Here is a 23,436-nt window from a genome sequence, read left to right as displayed (position 1 = left end):
AATTGTTGTCCAGTTTCCACTGATATGTACTTGTTACTATCCTCTCTAGTCAATACATCAGACTAGTCCTTCACCCTATATAGTAGACGAGTTGTCCTAAAAGAAATGCACTTTCTTTGAAATATTTCATTATACTATTGAATCTATTGGCTTGCATCAACTATACAGTATTTTGAAACTGGTCATCAGTCTGAAGAAAAGAAAGAAAAAATAAAAAAATAAATAAATAACATACATACATATACCAAGGCTTTTTCCCCCTTACAAGAGCGGTAGCCAAAAAGGAAAAGGCATAAAATCATTCCCACCCATTCCATCCCTGAATACACTCCACCCTCCCCATCTTATCTTAGCACCTCCTGGATGACTAAATAAAAATAATAATCCAATTGTGTGTTTGCCAATGTTCAAACTGATAACCACAATTTTTCAAACACAGCTAATAATGCAGATCAATGAATCTGAGTGATACGAAATATTTTAAAGAATATATTTCTTGAGACACCCTGTATGACATTTCCTTCCTATAGAAACATTGAACAACCTCACCAGTTACTCCACTATTACCCTACTCTGCCAGATATTGTGCCTATCGCTGGTTGCCTCATGTTTCAAACTCCAAGGTTACAAATACATCCATTCTGTTTGACATCTTTAATTACATTTATTTACAAAAGGCCTTAGGCCATTTCTCAGCTTTCAGCTACTGACTAATACCTATTCCTCCTTACCCAAACTAAATACTGTTTTAAAGTATTAGGTAGACATATATAAGTACTATGGAATTAGAGAACATTCTTTGTAGATGAAATCATACTAAAAATTCTGGTATTAGTACAACCAATAGTATCTTTGCAGTACTAAACAGATCTTTATCTTTCCAGTTTCACTGATAACCTTTTCAATACTGTAGTGCATGGCACAAATTTTGCTACAGCAAACATCAGACAATGCTTCAGTTCAGGGACCAACCTAGGACTGAATGAGCTCTGGAATAATTATCTTATTGCATAAAAATAACCAATTTATTTAACAGGCTTGAGTGTTGCTATTAGTGGCAAAGTCCAGGAAGGGTGGAAATTTGAATCCTGTCTAGCAAGTGAGTTCATAGTAAGGGAATGCTAGATTAAATTACCATATCTCAAAAAGTCCTCTGTGAGGAGGCACCACCTCTGCCTCCTCTGAGAGAGGGAGTTCATGTTAACATTCAACCATTCACTTACGTGATTATTTTGATCAAATCAGCCATTACCTGCAAATTGGTGTGACAAGTCATGGGAGAGGATCATCCCCACCCTTCTCAAATTGTCTGATATTTGCTGTAACAAAATTATGTCTGCAGCAGATACTGACAGATTTAACATTGCTTTAAGTTATCTTCATCTACGAACCATAACAAATCTACAATAGTATTACGTATCATTCCATTCTTTGGTGTCAGTAGCAAACATGCTGGTTATGTCTACAAATATTACTACTATGTGGTTTCTATTGTTCTCTCGTATCTAAATATTCCATGTAGCAATGCTAAAAAAATAAAAATTCTTTTATTCAGGCTGCATTCCTCCCTTGCATCTGATTTTGATTTTGAAAGGAAGGTGGGTCAGTCAGGTGGATACAAAATGTTGAAAATGTAGCAGTAGTTCTTTACCACATGGTTATGTCGGACACGGACACATTGTTGCAAAGATGGAAGCTTTCAGTAGTACAGGTTGTTCATAACAGCCATAGAGAAGTCAAGGGTGGTGGAGTGACCACCCATATCCTTTGTTCTGACCTAAATAGCAAAGTACAAGATTAATGGAAGCATGCAATAAAGTCTTAATACTTCAATTTTCCAATATGGTTAATGGAAGTAATTAAAATTAAAATTTAAGTGCAATCAAATTAGTAAACAAGCGAAATCAGTTCTGTTGATTTTTTCATGAGTGCACATAATCATGATTGGAAGTAAATAAATGATATGATATGCTCTCCTTACTTATGAAGAAACACATAACTCATGCAGCATTTAAATAAATATATAATTAGCAAAATTAAATGTTAAATTAAACTACTGACTACAAAGTGACTACCCATTCAGGTGTACTATTCAAATATCTACAGACATTACATTTCATGTGTACAGTTTAATATGTATGACTAGATGTCCACAACTTGACAGAAGCAGCCAGACTATAGAGCTGCATTAGGACTCTTTTTATTTCTTTTTTACATCTGCAGGTTCGCAATCACAGCATTTCCATACGCTGAAGTAGTACTATAGCCCCCCATATCCTTGGTTCTTACCTGTAACAGAGAAGAAAAAACATTTTAAGTAACTTTAAATGCAAATACAACCACATCTGTCTTTATGCAAGGGTTACATTCCATGAGTTTATGCTGTGCAAAAATTGTAATTCAAATGTAAATATACAGGATTACATTACATGAGTAACATAGCAATACATAGCATGCTTTGTAATGGTATTTCCAACATTATCACTTGTCAATATCATACTTTTATCACATAGTACTATTAAGAAGCAAAGTGCTTCATATTGCAAAAGTTGTAAAGTCATGCATGGGCAATGACCAAAAACACAATATTTTTGTGAGCACATATGTAAAATTGAGTGGTGCCAGCTATTGACTTGTAAGTGAAGCTTGATCAGTAGACTTCATCTCTCTTCTTCAATTGTAAATGGCTCCCTCCCATTATTTAAAGTGTTAAAAAAATGTATGTATGTATATTAAAAAAAAGTTAAATAAATGTGTGTAAAATGAGAGGTAGCTGTACAATATGGCACCATAATCTCTAAGCTACATCTAATTAATTCCTGAAAACCACAAAGTAAACAATGTGTGGACTGGGCAAGTTTTCCAAATTTACATTTATTTTTTCTTCAAATCTGGGGCCTATTGTTGTATGAACGGGTGTTTGTGTCAGCAGCACTGTATGGGGCAGACACATGGAACATAAGAGATGAAGAGCATAAATGTGTTTGAGATGTGCCTGAGAAGCATGGTAGGGGGTTACTAGGCTGGATAGAGTGAGAAACAAGGTGAGGAGGAGGAGAGCAGTGGTGGAAAGGGAGTTGGGAGACAGGGTTGATGAAAGAATATTGGGATGGTTTGGACACATGGAAAGAATGAGTGAAGAAAGATTAGTAAAAAAAATGTGGAAGGTAGAGGTGGAGGTAGTGAACCTGATGGGGTGACCAAGGATGGATAGATGGGGTATGGGGGGGGGGGGGGCATTGGGAAAGAGGATGTCTGTTAAGAAAGGGAGAAGCCAAAAGATAGGGTTGAGTGGTGAATGGTTGTGTATAGATGATGGTATCATGAGGGCGGAGGAGGGGGTGACGGAGTATGTGTGAATGATATTTTGATGCAGCCTGAAGGGCTCTTTTACTGCATGAGAGGACAGAGAAGGGGGATTGCCAATTAATGAAACAGCCTTGCTGTGGATGTGCTGTGTCTTGCTGCATTGCTTCTGACCCAGGGCAGTGGGCAAGATCCAGGGATGATCAGGAGGAGTCTAGAAAAGTGGGAGGGGTGACGAATGGGAGTGGATTATGTGGGGATGAAATGGATGGGAGTGGATTCATGCTTTTGACTTTGGTTACCTCCCTTGTAAGGGAGAAAAAGCCCTTGGTATATGTATGTATGTATATATATATATATATATATATATATATATATATGCATAATTTTTTTCTCTCCAAATCTAGGCCCTATCACCATCTATAGTATTTCAGTGAAGATTATTATCAAACTATTTTCATGGGGGTGGTGGAATGAGGTGGAATGGGCGGGGGGATGGGAGGTGAGGTAGTATGTGTGAACAATTTTTGACGCAGCCCGAAGGGATTTCTCCCCGTCTTCTCCTTTATACATGGGGGGACGGAGAGGGGGGGGGGGTTCGCCGATTTAATGAAGCGGCCTTGCTGTGGATGTGCTGTGTCTTGCGACACTGCTTCTGACCCAGGGCAGTGGACAAGGTGCAGGGATGACCCATCATCCAGGAGGTGCTAAGATGAGAGGGAGGGTGGAGGGGTGTGGAGTGTATTCAGGGATGAAATGGGTGGGAATGATTTTATGCCTTTTCCTTTTTGGCTACCTCCCTTGTGAGGGGGAAACAGCCTTGGTATATGTATGTATTTTCATGGGAAGATAGGTTCATCAGCCCATCCCCCAGCAGAACATACACATAAAATATGTGGACAGGGGATGAAACAATGATGGTAAGAAGTTTCTGTGACTGGTATTGGGGATTTTAAGGAGCAGGTGATAGGAACGAGTAAAAGGAAGGAGAGGGTGGAGTTTCATCACTGGGACATGGGTAATGGGATTTTGTAAGTCAAGAGAAGTGGGTGAAAGTAAGCATATGGAAAGCCAGACTTTCACTAGCTTCCATTCTTGTCCTTACCTTCCCTGCACGAATAACACGGTCCACAGCACTTTGGATCATATCACCGTAGTATTCAAGGTTGACATGTTTAAGCATGTTTGCTGCACAGAGGAGCATAGCAGTGGGATTAGCAACATTCTTGCCAACGGCTTCACTGAAGGTATGACGAGCACCCTGGAAATGTCATAAAAGCAAACCATAATAATTATTATACGTAATGCATGATAATTATTATATATAATGAACTAGAAAGAATTAAGCACTAATTGATTTCATTTAAGTTAACTTCATTTTGACAAATTATGAATTCAAATGAAACTGACGGGTTCGAATACAACACAACTGGAGGAGTATGAGGCTCCAGCTACCACTCCAGCTCCGCCCACAAGTCCAGCAGCAAGGTTATCCACAATGTTGCCATATAGGTTTGGAAGAACAAGAACATCAAACTGGTGGGGATTTGATACCATTTGCATGGTACAGTTGTCAATAATCATGTTGGTGAATTCAATTTTGGGGTACAATTGAGCAACCTGCAAATAGAAAAATTTTAATTATCACTTGCCAGAGTAAATGCCTTGGTGGATTAAAGAGTGTATTGAGGAATAGACATTTGGGAATGGATGCTAAGAGGAGACTGTATGAAGGAGTGATTGTGCCAACAGCACTGTATGGGGCAGAAACATGGAACATAAGAGAAGAAGAGAGAAGGAGTTTGAATGTGTTTGAGATGAGGTGTCTGAGAAGTATGATGGGGGTTACTAGGCTAGATAGAATGAGAAATGAGGAGGTGAGGAGGAGAACGGGGGTGGAAAGGGAGCTGGGATATAGGGTTGATGAAAGAATATTAGGATGGTTTGGACACATGGAAAGAATGAGTGAAGAAAGACTAGTAAAAGAGGTATGGAAGGCAGATGTGGAGGGAGTGAACATGAGGGGGCGTCCTAGGATGAGGTGGATGGATGGGGTGAAGGGGGCTTTGGGGAAGAGGGGAATGTCTGTTGAGGAAGGACGGGAGAGGACAGAAGACAGGGGTGAATGGAGAATGGTTGTATATGGATGATGTGATAGCATGAGGTGGAATGGGCGGGTGGATGGGGGGTGAGGTAGTATGTGTGAGGTGCTGAGATGGGAGGGAGGGTGGAGGGGTGTGGAGTGTATTCGGGGATGGAATGGGTGGGAATGATTTTGTGCCTTTTTCTTTTTGGCTACCCCCCTTGTAAGGGGGGAAAAAGCCTTGGTATATGTATGTATGTACTTGCCAGTATCACAAAAAATAAAAATAAATAAATACATACATATACCAAGGGCTTTTCCTCCCTTACAAGGGTCATCCCTGCATCTCAATCACTGCCCTGGGTCTGAAGCAATACAGCAAGACACAGCACATCCACAGCAAGGCCACTACATTTAATCAGCAACCCCCTTGTTTCCATCCACTCATGCAGAAAATGAGATGTCAGGAAGAAATCCCTTTGGGCTGCATCAAAATATCATTCACACATACTCAACTCTCTCATCCCCCAACCACTCCCATGCATCAAAGCATCAACCATACACAACCATTCTCCACTCATCCCTATCTTCTGTCTTCTCCCTTCCTTCCTCAACAGACATCCCCCTTTCCCAATGGTCCTTTTATCCCATCCATCCATCTCATCCTTGGTCACCCACTCATGTTCACTCCCTCCACCTCTGCCTTCCACATCTCTTTTACTAATCTTTCTTCACTCATTCTTTCCATGTATCCAAACCATCCCAATACTTTTTCACTGACCCTATCTCCTCCTCACCTCCTCATTTCTCATTCCATCCATCCTAGTAACCCCTACCATACTTCTCAGACATTTCATCTCGAACACATTTAAACTTTTTCTTTCTTATGTTCTGTTTCTTCTGGACCATACAGTGCTGTTGGGACAATCACCAATTCATATGATTTCCTCTTAGCATCCATTCCCAAATATATATCTCTCCTTACATTTTTTAATCCACCAAGGCATTTACTTGCTTCTCTCAATATACATTCTACCTCCACCTCCACTCCTGTTCATGCCACATGGACCCCCAAGTATCTAAAGCTATCCACTTCCTCCAGTCTCTCTCCCTTAATACTCACTTCTAATTTGTTGCCATCTTCTCCCCTTGTACATCTTACCACCTTAGTTTTACCCACATTTATTTTCAACTTCCTTCTTTCACACACCTTCCCAAACTCTGTCACTAACTTCCTTAATCTCTCTGATCCTGCTACAAGTGCAGTGTTGTCAGCAAACAACAACTGGCTTATCTCCCATTTTCTTTAACCATATCCAATTCCTGGCCCATTACCCTTGCTTTTACATCCCATACCACCCCATCTATGTATACATTGAATGGTCATGGCAAAATGTCACATCCCTGGTGAATGAATAAATAAAAAATAAAATAAAATACCTCCATGTAAATACTATTCATCATTCCATATTGCTTAACAACACTTTAAACATTTATTCCGGTTCCCACAATAACATTTTACTTGTCTCTATTGCATTACCTTGGTAGTGAAGGGATCAATACAAGATGATCTCATATATAAATCATATATGTAAAAAGACAGGTCATACCTCTTCACAGCATTTGAGGAAGAGTCCATCTCCTAACTTCATGATGTTGGCTTTGTGAACAGCAGTCACTCTCTTCCTACCATTCTTTGTTGCATAATCAAAGGCAAACTTTGCAATTCTCCGGCACTTTTCCCTCGTCATGATTTTTAAGCACTCTACAACACCAGTTACACTTTCGTGCTCAAGAGCTGAGTATTCTCCTTCTGTCTGCTCTCGTATTACCACCATATCCACATTCTTGTGCCGGACATTTAGGCCCGGTAGTGACTTGATGGTGACGACATTAGCATAGAGGTCCAATTCATCCCTAAAGAAAAAAGGGGAAAAAAATTACAACTAATCAATTATGGTAACTGTACTTTTATGAGATAACTCCCAGTTTAAGACCTACTACTCTATTTTCTTTTCATAAGAAAATGATATACCCGGTCAAAAGAATACAACTTGGGGAACATGTAATGTGTGGGAAAACAAAAGCACAACCAAGCTTCAAGCTGACAGACTGTGTGTGTGTGTATATACAAATATATATATATATATTGGTATGCACATATACATACAGGCATGCAATTATGCTCAGTGCAAAATATATGTATTTAGAGTTGGCGTGTACTGGACCTAACTTTGCTGGTAATGATGATTGACATGGCCAAGAAAAGTTGACTACAGGTGAGGTTGGGTCAGCATGGGGTCAGTGGTTGTTTAAAAGGGGGACTGGCAGGTTTCATGGCTCACTCTTCTCAGAGATCCCAGTATCTCTCCATCACTTTGTCACAACCTTCCAAGGGAGCCAGTTAAGTTTGCCATGTGACCTCCCAGTCAGACCTTTGTTATTTTAGTTACTTTATGTTTTATTAGTGTAAAATATGTTAACTTCAGTGTTAACCATAGTTTCTAAATGGAATGACATATCTTATCGTATTACTTATTTCATTTTTGCCCACTCTTCACTAACCCTTACTTGGTTGCAAAACATGGTCCTAACGAGGTTTTTGTACTAAGGGGAGAGGGTGGGGGAATATCAGATCATTTTCTGGTGGAAGGTAAGTTGAGAGTGGAGGACAGATGGAGAAAGAGGAAAGAGACAAAAGGTAGGGAGGTGCTTAGAGTGAACTCTTTAAATGAAGAGGAAAAGGAGAAGGAGTACAAGAAGCTGAAGGAGGAGTGGGAGGGAGTGAAGGATAGAGTGGAGGTAGGTGTGAAGGAGGAATTGGGATGGATCAAGGAGGGAGTCACAAAGTGTGCAAAGATGGTGTGTGGAACAAGAAGAACAGGAGGAAATAGAAGGAAGGGTAGTGAATGGTGGGATGAGGAAATGAAGAAGGTTGTAAAAGAGAAGAAGCAAGCTTACACAGATTGGTTACAAAATAGGACGAGGGAGGCATATGAGATGTACAAAGAAAAGAAAAGAGAAGTAAAGAAAAAGGTAAAGGAGGCAAAGAGGAGAGCAGATGTGAAGTGGGGTAAGAGTATGACAGAAAATATTGAAAGTAATAAAAAGATGTTTTGGAGAGAAATTAAGAGAGAAAGAGGAGGCGAATCAAGTAGAGAAGAAAAGGTAAAAGGTGCAGATGGAGAGATGATAATGGAAGAGAAGGCAGTAAGGGGAAGATGGGCAGAATATTAAAGGGAGTTGCTAAATGTGAAGGAGGATAGGGAGGGAAAGATAGCTGCAGTGGGAAATGCTAAGAAAATGAGTGATGAGTGAGGAAAATGGAGGAGAAATAAGGAAGGATGAAGTGAAGGCAGCAGTTAAGATAATGAAAGCAGGTAAGGCACCTGGTCAGGATGGATGCCATGCAGAATGTCTTAAAAAAGGAGATACAGTGATGGTGGACTGGCTGGTGAGTAGGGTGGCACTGAACATGGGGGTAATTTTTAAAAGTTGGAATTTTCATACGGCCCTTTGTGGGATCATAGGTATTCATACGAAAATAAGTTACGTAAATTTTCAGCTTAATCGGTGCATATTAAGAACTGCCACATCGAAAACAAGCAATCGGGGTGCTGTTCATCTGGTAGAAGCAACTGTCTCCAGTCTGGGACATGATAAAGCAACACTCGCACTGAATCGAGAGTCTATCCGTCGATCCCGAAGGTCCCATCGAGCTTTGTTGGCAGAAGAGATAAAAAAGAACTTCTCTCCAGACACTCCACTGATTGTCCACTGGGACGGAAAAATCGTTCCACATGTCACTGGCGGAGTTGTGGATCGCTTAGCCATCTTGGCCTCGGGAGATGGAGTGGACAAGCTTCTTGGTGTACCTATGCTCCCGTCTGGAACCGGAAAAGCCCAGGCTGACGCTGTGATGGAAGCTTTACAGGACTGGGGCCTTGAAGACCGTGTAATTGGGCTCGGCTTCGATACCACGGCTTCGAACACGGGGATCATTGGAGGAACGTGCATCCTTCTAGAGCAAGCGCTTGGACGACAGCTTCTCAATCTTGCGTGCCGACATCACATGCATGAACTCGTTGCAATGAAAGCCTTCACAGAATGTATGGGACCGTCGACGGGACCTGAGATAGTTCTATTCTCAAGATTCAAGAACCAATGGATGTTCCTGGCAACGACATCAGAAGACGTTCGCCCTCTTCTCGACGAGGAGATTGTTGCCCCTCTTCTCGAAAAGCGAAAGGAATTTCTGGAGCTCTTTGGTCGACATCTCACCAAAAGTCAACCGCGTGATGACTACAAGGAACTGCTGGAACTCTCTCTCATCACTTTGGGAGGCTTGCCTCCTCGAGGGGTACATCTTCGTCGCCCTGGAGCGTTACACCGAGCCAGATGGATGGCGACGCTGATCTACGGAATGAAGATTTGGGTTCTGAGGGACCAGTTCCAGCTCACTAGTTCAGAAAGAAAAGGACTAAAAAGATTCATCAACTTCGTGCTGTTTCTGTATGTGCCAGCATGGTACTCGGCTGTAGAGGCTACGGCAGCTCCAGCAAGAGACCTTCGATTTTACCAGTCTCTCGTGAAGTATGAGGATGTTGACAAAGGGCTTTCAAAAGCCGTTGTTGGAACCTTTGGAAGGCACCTTTGGTACCTCAGCGAGCACCTTGTGGGCCTGGCTCTCTTTGATTTTGAAACGCCAGAGACGGTTCTTGAAGAACTTGCGAAAGCCATGAAGGAAGTTGGTGCGGAAGGAGGAAAGCAACCCCCTAAACGAATCAAGTTGAACCCTTCTGGAGCAACGTCCAAGAGGCTCTCAGACTTTGCAACGCCTGCGAGTTCCCTTCTTCTCGATCGACTTGGATGTGGTCGAAAGTTCCTGGAACTCCCGATGGAAGACTGGAAAAATGATACGCAATACCTTCTTGGTCAACGACGTGCCAAAGCTCTTGGAGTCATCAATGATCGTGCCGAGAGAGGTGTCGCTTTGATGCAGGATTTCAATTTGCAGTTGACCAGAGATGAGTCTCAGCATCAGTTCATCCTTCAAGTAGTTGAGCAACATCGGAAGGAAAATCCCTCCAAGTGAAGTGCTGATTGATCAAGGATGAGACTTTCTTCTGTTTTTTGTTCTGTATTTGTTCTGTTTTTGAAGAGAAATTGACCGTTTCAGTTAGTTCAAATTTTCTATCCGATGTTTTCTCTTTTTCTTTCCTTATAACCAATTCTCGAAACTTCAACATCGATGCGGCAGTTCTAAATATTAACCGATTTCACTCAAATTTTGCGAGAAATATTTTTTCAACTATACAAACAACTTGGTTAAAGGCAGCAAGAAAAATCGAAAATAATTTTTTCAGTGCCACCCTACTGGTGAGGTTATTTAATGTTTGCTGGAGAGAAGGTAGAGTGCCAGAGGACTGGAGGAGTGCTTGTATGGTTCCACTTTACAAGGGAAAGGGGGACAAGTGTGAATGTACTGTAGTAGTTTCAGAGGGATTAGCTTGAGTGTAGTTGGGAGGGTTTATGGGAGGATCTTGATTGAGAGGATTAGGAGAGGATCAGAAGGAGTAATTGGTGAGGAACAGTGTGGATTTAGGACAGGTAGAGGTTGTGTAGATCAGTTTTTGTGGTAAGACAGATATGTGAGAAAGCTATAGGAAAGGGGAAGGATGTTTTTTGGGCCTTTATGGATCTGGAAAAGGCTTACGATAGGGTAGACAGAAAGGCACTGTGGGAGGTTATGCGGATATACAGGATAGGAGGAAAGCTTCTCGGAGCTGTCAAGAGTTTTTATGAGAAGAGTAGAGCTTGTGTCAGGATTAGAAATGGAGAGAGTGAGTGGTTTGAGGTAAAGGTGGGACTTCGTCAAGGAAGCGTTATGTCACCCTGGCTGTTCAACTTATACATGGAAGGGGTAGTGCGAGAGGTAAATGCAAGGGTAGTGGGTCAGGGATTGGAGATGGTTAAAGAAAATGGAGAAAAGTGGGAGGTGAGCCAGCTGTTGTTTGCGGACGACACTGCGCTTGTGGCAGGATCGGAGGAGGGATTGAGGAAGTTGGTGACAGAGTTTGGGAGAGTGTGTGATAGAAGAAAGCTGAAGATAAATGTGGGCAAAAGTAAGGTGATGAGATGTACAAGGGGTGAAAGTGGCAGTAATCTGGAAGTGAGCATTAAGGGAGAGCAACTGGAGGAAGTGGATAGTTTTAGATACTTGGGTGCAAATGTGGCAGGAAAAGGTGGAGTGAAGGTGGAGGTAGAATGTAGATTGAGAGAAGCGAGTAAATGCCTTGGTGGATTAAAAAATGTAACGAGGAATAGAAATTTGGGAATGTATGCTAAGAGGAGACTGTATGAAGGAGTAATTGTGCCAACAGCACTGTATGGAGCAGAAACATGGAACATAAGAGAGGAAGAGAGAAGGAGTTTGAATGTGTTTGAGATGAAGTGTCTGAGAAGTATGATGGGGGTTACTAGGCTAGATAGAGTGAGAAATGAGGAGGTGAGGAGGAGAACAGGGGTGGAAAGGGAGTTGGGAGATAGGGTTGATGAAAGAGTATTAGGATGGTTTGGACACATGGAAAGAATGAGTGAAGAAAGACTAGTAAAGGAGGTATGGAAGGCAGATGTGGAGGGAGTGAACATGAGGGGATGTCCTAGAATGAGATGGATGAATGGGGTGAAGGGGGATTTGGGGAAGAGGGGAATGTCTGTTGAGGAAGGACGGGAGAGGACAGAAGACGGGTGAATGGAGAATGGTTGTATATGGAAGATGTTGTGATGCATGAGGTGGAATGGACGGGGATGGGGGGTGAGGTAGTGTGTGTGAACAAAATTTTGACGCAGCCCGAAGGGATTTCTCCCCGTCTTCTCCTTTATATGGGGGGACGGAGAGGGGGGGTCGCCGATTTAATGAAGCGGCCTTGCTGTGGATGTGCTGTGTCTTGCGACACTACTTCTGACCCAGGGCAGTGGACAGGGTGCAGGGATGACCCGTCATCTAGGAGGTGCTAAGATGGGAGGGAAGGTGGAGGGGTGTGGAGTGTTTTCAGGGATGGAATGGGTGGGAATGATTTTATGCCTTTTCCTTTTTGGCTACCTCCCTAGTAAGGGGGAAAAAGCCTTGGTATATGTATGTATGTAGAACCACTAGAATCCTTAATGTTTACATTTTCCCCAAAATTCCAATATCATACGACTTTACAGCAAAAGAACCTTGCCGTAAATCTTTTCATGGCATTCATTACTTTATAAAGTATTAGCGGTATCTTCTAATCTTGCTCCTTGAATTCTTTCCCAAAAATTATTCTGAACAAAATTTATTCAATTTCTACTAATTTGCATTAAAAATCTACCTTCTCATAGAAATAGTGAAAATTTTAAAACAAACTAGAATCTAAATACAGTACACAAATATCAACCAATAAAGACCTAAGTTTCATGTTGAGGGTCTTCAGATCTCCTTCAGCATTGTAATCTGGTGTAGCCAGAATGCCTTTCAAGCACAGACGGTTTTGCCGGATGCTGGCTACCACATCCTCAATCCTGTCTGACCTTTGTGGAGAGAGCTCAGAAAGGTATTTCTCTTCAAAGTCAATTGGGACACCAGCTGCTTTGAAGACATCCAGCACCACCTGACACAGCTCTGGGCCAACGCCATCTCCTGGCAGAAGGGTAGCCAATGTGCGGCCCTCTGGTTTGCTAACTGGAGCTTGCTGTTTGTCAACACAGAAAATATATTGTGTTAATATTATATACATGAGTAAATCACCATAATCCATCCAAAATCAAAACCATTTACAAGTCCATTACCACACGAATAAGGCATATAAAACTGCATGTTCTGTTCATGGCAACTCGCCATAATGTTCACTCACTAAAGGTTACATGTACTACCTACAGAATGTTACTGTTATACGTATACTACCATATGAGAGGCATGAGGTGCAAAATTTGAGCCATGATACTAATCCTTCACGGTACTTAACACCTTCCGTATTGGATGGTACTCTTCCTATTATTCTGGCTATCTTCAGGCTATTTCATTCATCTTCATCACAGCACCAAGTCAGCAGAGAAGAGACTAAGCAGTTCATAAGCCACAAGTTAACTGAACTAAACACTCAGTTAGAATCCTAACAAAATCTTACCCAAATAATATTCTGCTAACAATATTCACTGTACCCAGCACTTCTCTGACATTCACCCTTTTTATAATGTGCCATATTCAATAGATTATGTTCTGCTTTTTGCCAGATGGTTCTATTCAATGGAGGGGTAGTCTAATATCCAATGCATACAGGTCAGATTATCAAGACCCAATTTAATCTTTAGTCTAGCTCCTCAGCAAAACAGAACTGTCTGTTGCTGGCAAGAACAAAACCTATCAAGTATGTCACCATGATGAAGGGTTAAGAAGTTAGCTGTGATGCTGTGCTGTTAACCTATTGACAGAAAAAAATAAAAATAAACAGGGGACAGATCAAGATTGGTGAATGCAACAAGGGAAGTGATTCTGACAGTGGAATTGAGACCAACACAAAAACCTGGTATAATAATCAATATCAAAATGATAATAGTAATGCTGCTTATAACAATAAGAGAAAAAGAGAGAATCACATTAGGCTTATGGATGCCAATGTTAGGATAAATGAGGATAAGCTACAAGAAATGTCTAACCCAAATCCAGCTAAATACTGGATCCCTGTCCATCCTAACATAGGATATATGAGGGAGTCTACTGAATTCACATATCTTTTTGTTATGGTTTTGTACTACACTATTTGCAGTCTTGATACTAAATACATTCTTGATGCAGAAGAAGATAGCACTTACTATGCTGGATTACTAGGCCAAATAACAATTAATGAAGATAGCTCTGATATACTCACATTTTATATTTTTAAATCTAAGAAATGAAATACCAGATAAAATATAAAAGGTAATCATAAGAAAATACTAATATAAAGGCACTGGACTACAATGACAAGGTTTTGAGTTTGCCTTACCTTTCTTTAAACATGCCTTCCACTTTTCTCCTTGTAGATTAAATTGGGTATATTTTCCCAATCATTTTTATTGTTGTTTTTAATATTAAGGGAAGGGTTGCCACCATCTTTTTAATTCTACAGGTTCATATAAATAGATATAAAAATGTAAATACATTTTATACTCTACAAGAAAAAATAAACAACAACAGAGTAATCAGCATAAAATAAAATGCCTTTGAGGAACAAAACCATAATACTCTACTTACCCCTAAGCCATTATCCTTGATTGCATAACAAAAGACAAGTAAATGCTCTCAATGCTTTGAGAAGTGTTCTAACATAAACATTTACATGGTGGTTAGTGCTTTGGAATCAAGTGCAAATGCCACATAGTGATAAAGCAACTAACAAATGTCAATATGAGCACAGTTTCAAAAACAATATTGTAAGTGTTCATGCAAACTTTGAGTTTGTAAAGAATAATGAATCCCATACAAAACAATATTATTTTGCAAACACTTTTCAACCTTGGTACTGTCCAGAAGTCTGCCCAGTAGTGACTGTACACTAACCACCTCACTAGGTAAGAATCTTCAATTACAAATAAAAATAATCTTGATTCAAAATTATCACTCACTTCACATTGCTTTATCACATGTTGGCCTATACCTACTGATGCCCAATTCTCAGTTCTGGCAATGCATTTATGCAAAGCACATACAAATGAAATAACATTGGTGACAAATGGGGACCAAATAACATTAAAGAGCATACATGCTTTTGACTAATCTATTGGAAAAAATCAGCCAAGACATAAAATGTAAAAATTTCTTAATTAAGCAAAACATATTCCAAATTATAATATTCATCATATGCAGAACAGTATAAATTTGTTCTTGCTCCTTGCAAAAAGGACAAAAAGAAATACTGTATTAGCAAATGGTCTCATTATGGATAATGAAATTTATACAATTTTCTTCTTCAAATGGTCTCATTATAGATAATGAAATTGATATGATTTTTTTCTCAGAGATGAATTCCATAATCTTAAACGATATTCATATCAGTCTGTGCCAATGACAGCAATCTGTGAACAGCAAAGCTACAGCACTAACACAAGCATGTGTGGCAGCAATGAAACTTATCTTTAAAATATTGTTTGAATTTATGTGATATAGAGTACAGTACACATATATTCCTTCTATATAAGGGGATAGGATAAATCTGTTGAGTGCAGTTGTTGAGGTATATGGGCATATATTCAGATAATTCTAAAGGAGATCTGAGGGAATGCTTAGAGAAAAGATGTGTGGACTGAAGAGTGATATATATATATATATATATATATATATATTATACACACTGATCCCTCGTTTTTCGCGGTTAATAGGGACCAGACCCCCCGCCCCGCGAAAGGTGAAAAATCGCGAAGTAGGATTTGCTCCCCCCCCAAGAATTTTTGTGTATGTGTATGTGGGTACCAGAATGTTTAAAATATGTAAACAGTATTTATACTTTACATATTTGAGACAAAGATTACAACAGTACATGTATTTACTTAAATCGTTAATTATAAAACCTTATACAGTAATTAACATTTATTATACAGTAATTAAGGGGGATCAGACGCACTGATAGAAAAATATTAATAATTTTTTTTATATATCGACTTGATATTTTTACAGTATAATCAAATTATTATTTTCCATATTCCATGAGCATTTGAACGATGTGTGTCCGTCTCTTCATCCGTCAGTCCGTATGATGTCATTGATGACATCACAAATGTTTTCTGATCTTAATACTTTACCTAGACTAACCTGCTTTTGTATGTAAAATCTCAAATACCATAAAAACAGGGTGTAATTTCATTTTTTTGTAAAATCTTAATAGATCAAGATATATATAGGTCATAAAATGCAAGACTTTGCAACGTCGCACCGATAGTGTTTTTTCCGATAAAATTCCCTCTAGCAATATTATTTATAATTTTAATCATTTATCAAAACTTACACAAGAAAGGCACAACATTCATGTGTTAGCATGGTAAGTTTTAAGAAAATTTGATTATTTTTTTTATGAATTTTTTTATGAATATTTTGGAAAAACCCGCAAAGCACTGAAGCCGCGAAACGGGAAGTGCGAAGTGGCGAGGGAATACTGTATGTAAATTTTGTGTAGAAAGACAGGTATGTGAGAAGTATTTACCCAAAGGTAAGGCTGTTTCTGGGAATTCATGAAGTTGAAAAAGACATATGATGGAGAGGGTTGACACATGCTTTGTGGAGCATATTACAAATGTATGTAATAGGGAGGTATCTGTTATGGCCATCAAAGAATTTTATAAGGGGAGTAGGGCATATGTGAGGACTGAGAATGGAGAGTGAATGCATTAAGGGTGTGGGATGTTACTATGGTTGTTCAACTTGTATATGGATTGGGTGGTAAGGGAGGTAAAGATAAAAGTACTGGGTAGGTGGTTTGAAACTGGTGAATGGGCATGGAGGGATACTAGAAGAGAACCAATTATTGTTTGTAGATGACAATGCACTTGGGGCTCATTTTGAGACAAAACAGAAGCAGTTGGTGACTAAACATGGAAAGGTACGCAAGAGTGGAAAGTTATTATTACTTATGAACAAAAACAAAGTGATATGATATACAAAGAATAATCACTGTGATGAGATTAATGCACACGGGAGAGGAGAGAAAGTTGAGAAGTGGAGCTGAATTATAAGTGAATAAATGTCTGGGTGGAATGAAAAGTGCTATAAGAACTGTATATTTGGGGGTGGATAAAAAGAAGATTGTATGTGTAAGTATATTCTTTTAACTGAATGGGTATGTGGATACAGATTTTGAGGAAAGAGAGAACACAAAATGTAGGAGTGAATGGATGAACATTGTGAATGGATGACAACCTAAAAGGATGCTCTCGTATGTTTCATAAATCCTTCCAAATGGATGAAAATGAGGTCTGACATATGATCAAGTGATGGAGGTAAATCAGCTTCCTACTGCAGAGCTCTTGCCCAAGCAGTGTGACTGGAGACAGGACAACCCTGTGCTTCCTAAGTGCTGAAACAGACTTTATTTGTGCAAGATGTAGGTGTGTGCTCTGATCTGGCCAACTGCCCCAATAAAGGAGAAAAAGCCTTTGGAATATATATACAAATTCAGCAAGCAATCATTTGCCAAGCAGCCACTGGCCATTCTAGCCGGAAAGATTTTTTTTTACTCTTTCGAGAAAAAGCATCGATTCCCACATTCAGTGATGTTCAAGGCTATGAGTTTTACCTTTGGAGAAAACAAAAACACATAAAGCAAAAGCATATAAACACTTACAATTGCAGAAGATCTGGCTGAGCTTTGGTGGAGTCCACATGACTGTATTCCAAAGGCCAAAGGCCTTGCCTGTAAAATGCAAATTATCATAATAGAAACAAGAACTTGTGACAAAATACAAATTCTGGGAAAAAAGTCACATTAAAGGCAACATTGATTAAATATGACATACCATCTACAATGTGATGGTGATACTATCATCTCAATCAATTAATCTTAAAAAAAATATATATATATAATAATAATAATAAATAAATAAATAAAATAAATCTGTGTTATATATGCCCTAGTTAATATTTAAAAAAAACTATATTGTACCCCTCTTGATAACTTTTCATAGTCAATAATCTGGAGACTAGTGACATCTCTATGCACCACTGTTATAATTACTATCTCTTCCTCAAATGACTTGTGGGCCAATCCAGTAGATGTTTCCAGTTACCCAGTACCTAGAAGCTGTGTTTTCTGCAAGAGAGACCTGGGGCAACAGATTGACCCCACTGAGTTACATATTTGAAAAATATAGCAATAGAAAATTAATTACAGTCGAACCTCGAAAGCCCGGACTAATTCGGGGGAAGGGTGGTCCGGTCATGCCAAAAGTCCGGTCATCAAAAATATCGACCTAACACCCGTAGATTTTCGTAGTGGTATACATATAGGTAATGTATGATATGGCATAGAAACACATAAGAATAATACTCTAACATTGTAATAATAACAATACTGTAATAATAATACTATAATACTAATAAGTCTGTAATACAGGCATGTAAATGTACTGTATATACAGTGTACTGTACTGTATTTTTTATTACGTGCACTGTAAATATCGGAAGGTATGCTTGCGGGACAGTGGTGGCGGCCAGGGTTGCCACGTTTTCTACACTGCCGTGTAGAATGGGCGTGTTGCCATACCGGGGCATACATTTTTCTCGGGCGTGTGCAGACATTCATAGCAAGATATACTTGTCAAACTTTGACAAAATGTTGGTTCTAGTTTTTTATCCTTGAATGTATATAAGGCCCCCATACCCTAACATATTCAGTAAGATATAATTTTTTTTTAATATTATTATCACTAAAAGAAAGCTGAAACTTTAGCGTAAAAATTTTTCTACACAGTAAAAACGTATCTTTTGGGGTATAATATTTTATAAGTAAAAGAATTACCAATAAAAGTTATATTTTGATGTACCATTTATTATTTGATAACTAGTTCTATGATTTTTAAACAAAAGTTTGATTTTTTTAATGTTTTTAACGGCCTGCTGATATGTAGAAAAAATTTCCTCATGTCCTTGTGCAGTTGCCACATGCCGCTATTTTATTACGTTTTGGTACAAAATTCTATGAAATGGCAGCACTGGTGGCGGCTTGACTGGGGCGGGTTTGAGTACACGTGTACAGCCGTCGCTGCCACCTACCAGACAAATAGAGAACTTTGCTTGAAAAGTCCGCCCTTTTTTCATTTTGACCGGTCATACGAGGGTCTGGGCTTTCGAGGTTCGACTGTATTAATTTTGTACATCAACGTAATATGCGATTTTCTTGGAAGAACACCATGTTCTCTCATAAGCCCAAGGAAGCCCTATTGTTTTAGTAACAGTGCTTATGAACATCACCTGGAGTTGGAGAATACCCGGTCCACAACATGAAAGCAGTCTAACTGACAGTGATTGGACTGGACAGATGATAACATGGCATCTCTACCATATCCTAGCGGCTTTGTTCATTTGTAGATTTGGTTGTACCAAGGTTTTGTATAATCTATTTTGGTAAATTTTTAGTTGTGCAAACCTACATGATATAGCAATAGAAATTTACTATCATTGTAAAGTATAACAGATCAACATAATATGCAATTTTCTTGGCAGAAATCAATAACAAAAAAGTTGTTAGAACCTATTTACTAATGAACGAAGTTGCAGTGGCCGAATGATGTGCCATGTTTGTTTTGATAGATGCACAGGTCGAAGAAATGAAAGAATGATAAATCCGTCTATTCTAACCTAACCTACGTAACCTAACCAGTATTCAGTAATCAAGTACCTCAAACACTAAAGATCATCCTGGTCATTGTCATCATCACGGATGTTGACGGCAGAACCCTGTGTTCTCTCATAAAGTCCAAGGAAGCCCTATTGTCTTTGTAACAGTGCTTATTAACGTCACCTAGAGTTGGCAAACACCCAGTGCACAATGTGAAAGCTGTCATTGGATAGTGACTGGACTGGCATGGCATCCGGATTGTTTTTTGTTTTTTATTTCCGCAAATAAAATAGCATTTTACATTCATGTATTATAATTTACAAAATTAATATTTAATTTTCCAATGCTATATCACATAGGTGTGCACGACTAAAATAATACCTTTATTTCCCCCAAGAAAATTGGATATTACATTCATGTATTATAATTTACAAAATTAATATTAATTTTCTAATGCAATATTGTGTATATGTGCACAACTACAAAAAAAATATCACACATTCTTTTCATTAAGGCTCTGCTGAGCTCTATCCAAATTTGTTGCATATCTTCGGAAATATGGAATTAATTTGTGCATTCTATCTATGAATATGAATTAATCTAGCTGCCCTCTTTTGCCCTATATCTGTGAAGACCATGCTAAGATAAATTATACAAAGTGTGGCTAGATAAATTATTATACATAGAAACAATTTGACGAGTTAAACACCAAAAGAAACAATTTCCTCATTTTTAGATTCCTTTCATATCAATCAACCTGACTATTCAATCAAGTAGGCTTATTTCTACCTTCATGATAATGTTAGGAAATCCTACCGGTAATGTTCTTAAACATTACTACATTTTGGATCATTACTAGACATTACCTTTAAACTTTTACTAGCTAACATTTTCTTTTACTTTGTAAAAATTTTCATTGCTAATACTACTACTATGGCCAACATGAGCAGACTTATATATGTATATTTAACTTCATTTGCACAAGAAACCATTCTGTTTACTAAAGCCTAAAACTTGTATACCCTTCACACATGCCCAAGTTTAGATGACATTTGCATATTAGCCTTGCTCTCTATCCCTAAGATCATATTTTATATTATTACCACACTGTTAAGTCTTTTACTTATTCGCAGTACTACGTGAAATACAAACAGCAATTCCCTGGGTGGGATATAAGGTATCAAATAATGTAATTTTATCCTACTTGTAAGCTTTCCTATCTTTACGGCCATCTTCCTATTACGTAACATCTGGCATTCGCAGTTTTCCCACTAGAGTGCTATGACGATATGCAACTGTCCGACCTGTGTGAAAAGTAAACACAGACTAAACCCCGTAAGAACATCAACAGCCATTCAAGATCAAACCAAGGGCACTATAAATGCCCTTACACATAGTTTGTTTAGGCCTACTGCTAACCAGAAATAGAAGGCAGCCATCTCAGGTGCGAGGTTTAAATGGGTACATTTAAATTTAATAAAAAAATTAAAGTTTTGAACAGGACTTCTTGGATAGTACTGCAAAACACTTGGCATATTATAATTTTCTTCCATGTTCATTAAAGAGTTCCCTTTCCATGTCTAAAAGTGATCAGCTGATTTCGATTGCATCATAATAGACCTCCACGAGATCAATCCCGGCCCATTTCTTTACGAACTACATAAATTAGAATAAGAAATATAGTCAATAAATGTCTACATAATATGTATTGCATTGCACTACTAATACTTTTTATCAAGCACTATGGTAAACGTATGTAATAACAACAGAATAACCTTACCAAGGAAAATAACGTTCTGCTAGCGACCGCCATAGGAATCGACTGCTAATAATTACTATGAAACGCAATTGTGTATTTGAAAGTAAGAAGAATTCGTAAGAGTATGGTACTAAAATAATTATTCTATGTAAATTAAAATTATCATTACAAATGTTTTTATATCTATAACAGAAACATTAGAAAATATATATATATTATTACCAATCTTTGAGAGAAAACGAGAATATACAGGGGTAACAATATTAGTTTAATTTTCCTTGTTGCAGTTTCCTGAAAGTTATGTGGATTATAGTTATTATAAGTGCATGTTTTTTTTTATTAATTCAAATATATCAATGGACTTAATTTACCACGAAAAATACTAGATGCCACAAATCCAATCGATTACTGAACACCAAGATCTGAAACCTCACAAAGGAGCAAATAAGAAAGATGAAATCGTTCGGTGAGTCCGATTACAGTTACAGTTTTAATTTCCACTTCTATTTTCAAGTCTTTCTAGCGTACCTGGAAACTGCAGAAAATAAATTATTACTATATAAAAAATCAATTTGTCTAAGATCATTTTTCCTGAATATTAGGCCCAAGTATATACAGTATACATTCATTCTAAGCCCATTACTGATCGAAGCCTCTTCCATCTTGTACCATACGGCGATCGCGCTAATCCTATTGGTTCTCACCCTGGGGGCTATGGGAGTCACCAGAAGCTATCTCTACTCTTACACCCTAATTCCATCCTCCTTTTGAAAAAGTTGAATATAACTTCGCTTATAGAAATCTAGACTTCTCTAAAAACATTTCAACAGTATGTCTAATATTCGTATAGGTTGACAATCTCTTAGTTCACCATTCAGTTTTGTTATATACGACGGAATTATGATTTGATATTTGGAAATTTGAAAAATAAAATTTTGTAACCAAAGTCATGAACTACTATGACAGATAGCACCTCGAAAATGATTTACTCCAAAGGCACAGAAAACGGTACCAGATTATTTATACGTGGAAAATGCTGGAAGGTCACGTCCCCAACACTGGAGTGACTGACACTCAGCCAAGAAAGGACGAGAGGGGAGATCTACCTCAGATGAAAGAATCGCCATATCTTTCCGAACAAAAACTCCTTCGCCAGACCAGTCCCCAAGGTCTTCAATATTCTCCTCAACTACCTGATGAACACTACCTCCTGCACAGTGGAAGTGTTGATGAGACGGTTGGATGCCTTCCTACAAGAAATTGAAGACGCACCTCCCACACCATCCTATAGTAACACGTGGTCCCACTACAACAAGCTGGTACATCGTATACTACTTCAATGGAGGCAACACGGCAACGGAGGAAGCAGCGGGAGTTCCTGTGGCATAAGGTAAATATAAAGTAAGTCGTTTTTACCAAAACGAACTCTCAACTGTCGACGATGGTGAAGCCCGTAGATACCAGATGCCCTTTACTCACCTTGCTCTCCCTTCCTTGCTCATTATTATTGATCATTCTGTTGCTCTCTAGGGACATCCCAGCTTATTATCTATTATTTTACTCAATTTCTAAGTTTCTTTTCGTTTTTTTGACTGCGTAAATGTCGGTAAGGAATTAGGATGCTTTGTTATAGAAAATGTCTCGGAAAAAGAAAATATACAAATAAATAGATGAATAGATAAATAAATGAATAAACAAATAGTAACAATAAATTAGATAATTAAATAAACTGGAAATATATAAACTGTCATGGACATCATTGTGGTACTTCATTGCACTGACAAAGCTATGATGAAGAATATCATTTAGAATATCATTTAGAAAGTAACCGTTTGATAAATGATAGCCAACATGGTTTCAGACGGAAACGTTCTTGCGTGACTAACTTACTCGAATTCTACAACACAGTTGTCTCGAATTATGACAAAAGAAACAATATAGATTTAATATATCTA

General features: G+C 38.6%; 1 protein-coding gene across 2 annotated transcripts; it reads right to left on the bottom strand.

Annotated features, from left to right (window-relative positions):
• Positions 1-1,023: 1,023 nt before the first annotated feature.
• Idh3b (isocitrate dehydrogenase [NAD] subunit beta, mitochondrial) lies at positions 1,024-21,558 on the bottom strand. Of its 2 annotated transcripts, none has more exons than XM_076198791.1 (8): positions 21,503-21,558; positions 17,731-17,799; positions 14,652-14,666; positions 12,827-13,110; positions 7,000-7,306; positions 4,717-4,926; positions 4,412-4,567; positions 1,024-2,289 (listed from the first exon to the last, which is right to left on the bottom strand). In XM_076198791.1, the coding sequence occupies exons 1-8, from the start codon at positions 21,533-21,535 to the stop codon at positions 2,212-2,214; spliced, it is 1,152 nt and encodes a 383-aa protein (XP_076054906.1). In that variant the 5' UTR covers positions 21,536-21,558; the 3' UTR covers positions 1,024-2,211. The 2 variants fall into 2 exon arrangements, with proteins under 2 accessions (XP_076054906.1, XP_076054905.1); XM_076198790.1 differs by having other exon boundaries at positions 1,024-1,777.
• Between the last annotated feature and the right edge of the window lie 1,878 nt (positions 21,559-23,436).

Source organism: Oratosquilla oratoria, chromosome 15 (assembly GCF_046742065.1).
Source record: "Oratosquilla oratoria isolate Oo_2021 chromosome 15, ASM4674206v1, whole genome shotgun sequence".
In the NCBI taxonomy this organism is placed as follows: Eukaryota; Metazoa; Arthropoda; class Malacostraca; order Stomatopoda; family Squillidae; genus Oratosquilla; species Oratosquilla oratoria.
Note: the sequence above shows the minus strand (reverse complement) of the source record. Positions and strands in the feature narration are given on the sequence as shown.